The following is a 7,894-nucleotide window of genomic DNA, read 5'->3' as shown; positions in this document are numbered from 1 at the left end:
AAAACACACGAACAGGAGAGGAACGTGGCAATGGTGGTATTTTTAATCGCGGCAAAACTGTAATTGTTGCTTGCACACCCAGATGGAGCCTGAAATGTAATTTTCCTCAAATTAAGAGTAGTTAAAATAGTAAAGCGGGGAAGACAGTCTGGCTGGGCTGCAGGAGAAAGCGGGGGGCGTGCGGCATAGAGAGAGGACTGCGAGCTTGTTCAGCCTTTCTCGGGCTCGCCAGATGAATCCTCCGCCACCATCTCCCCCGACCCGAGAAGCCCTTCTTTCAATTACTTTCTGTGTTTGTATCCTCTTCTTATTTTATAACTAAAGTTTACTTGGCGCAGTTAACAGCAGTGCCCTCTCCTCCCTTTCTCTTAACTCATCGGTTCAGAACGAGAGCTCGTTTTACATTTCCTAAAGCAGAGATACGCAAAGGTCCCTTTCCCATTCAGGGCGGGTGCGGGGGAACACATTTGGTTAAACCGCAAAGCATTTCCCGCGCCGCTTTCGGACAGCGTCCCGAAAGAGCCGCAGCGCGGCCCAGCACCGGCCTGCCCGCGTGTGTCCCGGGCCCCGCCGCGGGCCCGGCCCCGAGAGCCGTGCCGGGACGGCCGGCCGGCCGCTGGAGCTTCGGTAGCTTGCTGCTTTTCTCGCCTTTGCACATTAACGCTAACTTCCACTAATTATCTGGAGTAAATGTATTAGACTAATTAGCATCTGGGCACCACGGGAAACTCTGAACAGTAATTATATTGTGGGGAGAATCCAGAACGAGGGAGAAAACCCAGTGATTTGTCAAGCAAAGTCGCCGCTCGCAGCTTTGCCCCCCGCCAGAGCGTCGCGCTGGGGCCGGGCGGGAGGAGCGGGGCCGAGCGAGGGGCAGCAGGTACCCGGCTCCGCCCGCGCCGCTGCTGCGAGCGCGGGGCAGGGCCCTTCGCGGGCATCGCTTTCCGACTGTCTCGGCGGCAACGCTTTGTTCCGCAGTTTGGGTAGCTGCTCTGGCTGCCCCGCGGCAGCCCCCGCTCCTACCTGAACGCAGGACGACGAGCCGGAGCTGGGCGGCGGCCCTTGGGCGCTAGGAGGAAACCCGTGCTGGGGAGGCAGAGACGCGGTGCAGGCAGGGGCAGCCCCTCTCGGGATCACGTCAAGTTTGGCACTGCACTTCAGTAAAGAGCATACTCGGCCCAAATAACGGATGGCTTCTTGGTTTTCCTGTCCCTTCCTTTTTAAAAGAAAATGAGTTTTCAGAGCTGTCCGATTTTTTTTTTTTTTTTTTTAACGTGACGATCTTTTGTGCTGCGGTGCGAACTGAAGAGAGAAATTGAAAATAACTGGATGAGCTCAAACAGCGCTTCCTTAATTACTTCTGAACTTCTCATTTAGAAAGAGATGAATAGGTATGCAGTACATTGTTAAAAAAAAAAGCTTTCGATAATCATCTTACACATTTACAGAACAGTCTTGCCTTCCCCGTTTCTTTCTAAAGAAAGAACAAAATCTTCTAGTTGAAAACTAGTTTTAAAAACCAGATATTTCATAGTAAAAACATTTAAAATATAAGTTTACCTTCTTTAAAGACAGGGAAAGAGATTTAAGCAATTCTCAGTTTCCCTATTTCATGCCAGAAAATTCTACTGACGAGGAAAAAAAACAACTGTGTCTGATTATTTTTTAAGAGAGCCCTGGGGTTACAATAAAAAAAAAACTTTGGTTGGTTTTTTTTTATTTTTAATTAAAATTGAATAAACGCTTAAGGAGAAATTAGCAGTCACCTCCATCCAAGACCTACTCGGGTTTTATAACAGAATCAAAGCGTATTTAAAAAAAAAAAGTAAAACCTTTTAATACATCAAATATACGGAATTTTAATCTTTAAAGCGATACATTGTCTATTTTAGTACATGACGTAAACCTTACTTAACCCTTTTTACAGGGTGGACTTAAAAATTAAAAATAGTTAAGTGTTCCTTTTAAAGAACAAAATAAGGCAAATGAGGTTTTTGGAATAGAATTGTTTTTGTTTTTTCTTCCAGAATACATACAAAAAAATACCAATTCTCTTTCAAGGGTATACACCTTAAAAATAATTGCAATTTGAAATTATAACTGACAAATTGCGAGTTGTTTTTAGTAACAAACATGCATGTAAATTTTTTTTGTTTCAATGAGACATTAAATAAGAACGTACAATACAATCATAGCAATTTTAAAGTAACATTAAAGAGAAGACCTCTATCTTTTTTATTTATATTCTACAATGGGTGTTCCACTTTTACCTATTGAGCTCAGTTTAGTAATGCACTTTATGATTCGTTGTCCCGCTTGAAGCTAACATAAATAAATACAGTGCTCATGGATCCAGTCCTCAAATGAACACTATTTTATAAAAAGTCAGATTTTTTTTTTTTCTTTCCAACTTTTATAAAGTTTCGCAGGGCTTCCTTCCCTTACCGCTAGACTTTGTGTTGTGTGTCAAAGCCCCGCTGCCTGCACTCACTGGTAGCCCAGGGCCGAGGCTGTGGTGAGTCTCTGCCCATAGAGTGCGTAAGGGGAGTAGTAGGGTCCGGTGGCAGCGGGCACGGGCACGGGGGCCCCGGGGGTGGGCAGGGGGCTCTTGGAGTAGGGGTGGTAGCGGCTGCCGAGTCCCAGCGCGTGGTGCGGGCTGCGCAAGGCCAGCGTGCCCGGGCTGCCCGGGGCGCCCGTCGTGGGGATGTGCATGTGGCAAGCCATGGCTGCGGCCGCTGCGCTGGCCAGCGATGAGGAGCTGGGGTAGCTGGAGAGGAGTTTATCGGTGCCCGGGAAGGCAGTATGGGTCCGCAAGTGGCTAAGCAGCTCCTCCGAGGTGGCAAAGCGCTTGTCGCAGGGTCCGTTGGCCGACACCCAGTTGCAGATGTGGGGCTGGGGGTCGTTGGGGAGCATGAAGCCGTAGGGGTACAAAGGGTGGCCGGCTAGCGAAGGCGGCGTGGCGCCGGTCAGCGAGGAGTGGACGCTGTGCAAAGGGTGGGTGGGGTAGACGAGGGGGTATCCGGACTTGAGGGCTTGGTCGTGGGCACAGGAGGCTCCGGCGGCGCCTGCCAGGTGGCTGGCGCAGTGGTAGCTTAGGCAGTACGGGTCTCGGCACAGGCTCGCCGTCATCACCGACGGCGGCGACGCGCCCGCCAGCGGGCTCGACCCCGCCGGCTTACTGCAGCCCAGGCTGCTGGCGGCGGCCAGCTGGGCCCCCACCAGGCTGGAGGATTTGGTGGGGTCCAGAGCCACTCCGTGCGGCAGGAACTGCGGCGGGTAGCCGGCGTAGGCTCCAGCCAGCGTCCCCGGGTAGCTCATGCCCGCCGGGGGCAGGGGGAAAACCGTCTGGCCCGGCTTGTAAGGGGAGACGGGGGCCACGAGGCCGGAGCCCAGAACGGAGGTGGAGGAGGTGGCGGTGGTGCTGCTGCAGGAGGAGGCGGAGTCCGATGCGATGGGCTTGGAGCCCGGCGTGCTCTCCTGGTGCTGGTTGACCTCCACGTTAATCCCGGCACAGCTCACGCTAATCCGGCTGTGGCTGATGCTGGTGGTGCCCGGGCCTCCCTCCGAGCCGGAGCTGCCGCTCTTTCCGCAGCCCTCCGAGTCCTTCTTGTCCTCCCCGCCTTTGCCCTCGGCCGGCAGCAGCCCGGGCGAGCAGGCGGAGGCGCTGGAGTTGGGGCTGCCTGTCCTTGGGGTGAACGGCTGGCAGGTGGCGCTCGGCACCCGGAATCCCGACTTCTCCCCGGCCGCGACCCCCGCGGCGGGGGCGCCCGCGCAGCCCGCCGCCCCCGGCTCCTTCTTCTCCGCGCCCGGCTTGGAGTACGGCTTGAAGCTCGATTTGTCCTCCACGCCGATGTCGCTCAGCTTTAAGGGGCCCGACTTGGAGTCCTTGTCGCCTCCGGAGCCATTGGAGGTGACCGAAGAGAGTTTGGAGGAAGGGGACGGGTCCGGCTTCCCAATCTGAGAGCAAGTTTGTGCCAAAAGGGCCAGAGGGCTCTTCTTTGCATCCAGCTGCGGAAATCAGAAGGACACACAAAGAAAGAGGTTTAATGGGGGTCCGAGAAAACCCCCATTACTTACATAGAACTCTTGTCCCGTAGGTTTCTGCAGAGCACAGCCTGGAAGTAACGAACAGTTTGTGCGCATTCATCAACTTGACAGCCCCCTCCCTTGAATGCACCATTTTCCATAAAGCCTTTAAAAAGGGCTGGGGATTTTTGTAACCCTGCGAGCTCGCCGCGGCCGCCTTCAGCGTCCCCAGCCTCCCCGGCATCGGCCCGGGCAGCGGCGTCTCGGCGTCGCTCGGGCCGTGCTGCCCGCAAACCCGCCCGTGAACTATAGCGACTGCAGCATTTCTGCACCCTGACTGCTGGCACTATTTATAAATAGAGCCCGAGCTAGCCGGCGAGCAGGGCTCCCCAGGAGAAGAGAGTCCTCGCTCCGCAGAGACCTTAATGAAATCATTAATTCCCACGGACACACCCTTCCCACAACCAGCTCTGTTTCGAGTTTCGGTCCCGCAAACAGCGACCTACGCAGAGGGGGACCGGTAACCTCGACAGAGCAGAAAGGGGACCAACAGGCCCCCCAAAGTACAGATCCGCGTCGGTACTTGAAAGGAATCGGTCGGCGAGCCGAAATAGTTGTCCTGCCGCACCCACGTTTGAGCCCGTCGCTCTCCTCGTCGTGTCGTCCCGTCCCGTGTGTGTCCCCCCCACCCCACCCCAACATACTCCCTGCAAAAGCAAGGCTGTTTGGCGGTCGGAGCGCTGCTTATTTGGGTGGCCGGATCGTGACCCCAGCGTGGATCGGTTCCTTCCACCCACCCCGCTTCTCAAAAAAAAAAAAAAAAAAAAAACCAAAAAAACCCACCAAAAAAACCCACCAAAAAAAAAAAAAAAAGGGGCTCAAAATAGCAAGAAGAAAATATTAATTTACACAGGAACTAGAATTATCGCACTAAACACGGAATCAATGACCAGGAGCGGCTCCTTGCGCTAACTCGAAATCAGAAAAAGCCCCTGTCCCGGTATAAATGCATTTCAAAGCGCAGCAAAGTGCCGAGGGCGGCTGGCGGAGCCGCCATGCACAGCCAGCGCCCGGGCAGGGACGAGAGAAAGCGGCGGGGGCCGGGTGCTTACCTCGATGGGGCTGACGGGCGTGGAGGGTAAAGGCTGCAGGTATTCAGGGTGTAAAATGTGTCCAGTCCGCGCCGTGAGCATTTTCAAGACTTTGATGGGAAGGCGGTTGGCTTGGCGTAGCGGGTCCGAGGGGGGGACGGCGTGGAAGCAGGGCTTGGCGGCGGCGCTGCTGCCGTTATTCCCAGCGTGCCCGTTCGGCCCGGCGAGGTCGGCGGCGCTGCGGCTGCGGCGGGGGCTGCCTCCGGGCTCGCTGAGGCTGCTGCTGCGCTTACTACTTCTTATAGCAGAAAGCGAGGGCGATGTGATCATGACCCAAAACCTCGCATGAAAACTGGGGCAAGTGGCGCCGCTCGCACTCGGAAACGCTCGCTCGCTTTCTGCGGGCGAGAAAGGAAAAAAGCCACACGCCCCCCGAGCAGAAAAACAAACATACAATGTCCCGTGGCTCTCTCTGGCGGGGAGGGCGTGGGTGGGGAGGGGGAGGGAAAGGGGGAGCCGGCCGGAGAGAAAGCGGAGGAAAAAAAAGCCGAGTAATCCTTGGGCTGTGCTGGGGGCGGGGGTGGGGGCTGCGAGCGTGTGCCGCGGTCCCCCTCGGCCGCTCTCAGCTCCCCCGGCTGGCGCGGCGCGGAGCGCTCGCCTCCGCCGCTCAGCTGTGATGCGAGCCGCTGCCCATCCAGCCCGGGATCTGGCAAAGAAACTCACTTCAAAAGCAGCTGAATTAGTCTGAGATTAAAGCCTTTGCCGCCTTCCAATCAAATGGGACCCCGAGGTGATTGGAGGGTCAAGGGGATGTGACGTTCCCTTTTCTGGGCTTTTTTTTCTCCGTTTTTAATGGTCTCTCGCTCTTTTTTTTTTTTTTTTTTCCCCTTCCCTTTCTCGTCCGCCTTCCCTCTCCCCTCCCCTCCTTCCTTGTTTTCGCTCCTAGGATGGGATGGGCGTTAATTCTGTGTTTCACATCACGCGCTGCGAACGTTTTTCTTCCTCCGCAGCCAGCGCGGATCGCGCGGCAGCGGCGGGGCGGCCGCGGGGCCGGGGGCGCCGCGCCTGCCGGGGGGCGGCCGTGGGCTCCGCCGCGCTCCCCCCGCCCGCCCCCGCCGCTCGCACACCGCCCCGAGCACGACCTGCCGCCCGCCGCGCACGGCGCTTGCGGGCCCGGCCGGCGGCCCCCAGCCCCGGGGCCAGCCCGCCGGGACCGCTCCGGGACCAGCGCTCCGCCGTGTCCCCTCCGGGACCCGCGGAAGGGCGCGGGGCGCTTTTCCCGCCCCTCCCGCCTGGCAGCGCGGGGGAGGCCCGGACGAGAACCTGCAGAGCGCCGGCCTGCACGTCGCCGGCGGCAGCGGGCGGGAGCCGGGGCGCTGCGGCGCGGCTTGCGGCGGCGCGGGGAGCGCGGCGGGATTGGGGGAGGTCGTCACACGCGGGGCTGTCACGCACAGCCCGCCGCCGCCTTTCGGGACTCTCCGCCCCGCCGTCAATTGTCAGTGCTCCCCAACCGCAATCAATCAGTTATTTGTCAGCCCCTGTCAATCCGCCCTTGATTTATGTCAGCTTTTGTTGCTGATTACAAGCCTGGTGTGACTTGAAGGGGGAAGGAGAGAGAGAGAGGGAGAGGGAGGAAGAAGGAAAGAAAACAGTGGGAGAGACGGGCTCCTCGGGAGAAAAAGCCTTTTAATTTACGGAATAAATCCTTGGAGTAAACTGGATTTGTTTGCCAGCAGCCGGTCGCCCTCCCCAGCCCCTCACTGCCCTGTCGGGGAGGGCTGCTGGACTCCTCTTCCCCTTCCCTCTTCGTCCTATTCGAAAGTGTCCTTCGTCGCTGCACCCGCCGGGCTGAACCGGTCCCCGGCAGCGGGGGCCTGGGGAGGCGGCCCCTCGCCCTAACGAGAGTACTTGTTCGCCATTTATGTGTTTGATTTTCAGCTAGGCTGTGCTGAGAGCCTTCTGGGTACGCACACGGTGTCCACCCGGGCGTTACATTCGTCCTGCTGTGTGTCTGTGCGCTCCCGAAGGGTACCGAGTCATCTGCCCTCAACCCCGGTTTTGCGGGTGCCGGCGGATGCTCCGAGAGGAATCCGCAAGCCTTCAAGTCTCTGGGTTGCCTTTTTTCTCTTTGTACTTTGCTTCCCACTATCCCCCCACCTCCTCATCCCATAACATTTTTTCACAGGCAAAATGTGTTAATCAATCTTTTACTTTTGTTTCCGGATCTGACATGGTGGCCCACACAATCTACAACATTAACAAAAAGGTCACTTAGAGATAAAACACGTTTGACAAGTGAAGAACAAGGCAAGTGCTTTAGGGGTCGCGTCCAATTCCTGACCTGGACTCCAACCAGAACAGGCGCTGATCCTGGAAGGGTTGGACGAGAGGAAGGACTTTCACTTTCTCACGTTTAGATTTGCTGAACCTAGTCCTTTTTCTTCCCTTGAAACACTGATCTGTCCCAGTCCCTAAACAGATGTGTCAGATAGTCTTTAATGACCTGCTCTTCTTACGAGGTCTGTGTAAGGCAGGTTTTCCTCGGTATCCCCCCCTTCCCCCGCCAAGAGGTACCCTTTAAATCTTGCAGCGCAGTAAGTGTATCGGCTGGATTTTATTTAAATCACTTTTTTACTATAGTATACAGAGTAGGATAAATACAGGGAACTCCTCTAGCTTTAATGAAGATAACATTAATTTTAACAAACTTTTTAATTTCTATCTTTTCTCTGAAAGATAAGGTTTATTGGCACAACTTCTCAGCGGATAATCATAAA

General features: G+C 55.8%; 1 protein-coding gene across 1 annotated transcript; it reads right to left on the bottom strand.

Annotated features, from left to right (window-relative positions):
- Positions 1-1,700: 1,700 nt before the first annotated feature.
- On the bottom strand, positions 1,701-5,616 carry ZNF503 (zinc finger protein 503). Its single transcript, XM_021532699.3, has 2 exons — positions 5,139-5,616; positions 1,701-4,008 (listed from the first exon to the last, which is right to left on the bottom strand). The coding sequence occupies exons 1-2, from the start codon at positions 5,445-5,447 to the stop codon at positions 2,488-2,490; spliced, it is 1,830 nt and encodes a 609-aa protein (XP_021388374.1). The 5' UTR covers positions 5,448-5,616; the 3' UTR covers positions 1,701-2,487.
- Between the last annotated feature and the right edge of the window lie 2,278 nt (positions 5,617-7,894).

The sequence above is a fragment of the Lonchura striata genome, chromosome 7 (assembly GCF_046129695.1).
Source record: "Lonchura striata isolate bLonStr1 chromosome 7, bLonStr1.mat, whole genome shotgun sequence".
NCBI classification, from domain to species: domain Eukaryota; kingdom Metazoa; phylum Chordata; class Aves; order Passeriformes; family Estrildidae; genus Lonchura; species Lonchura striata.
Note: the sequence above shows the minus strand (reverse complement) of the source record. Positions and strands in the feature narration are given on the sequence as shown.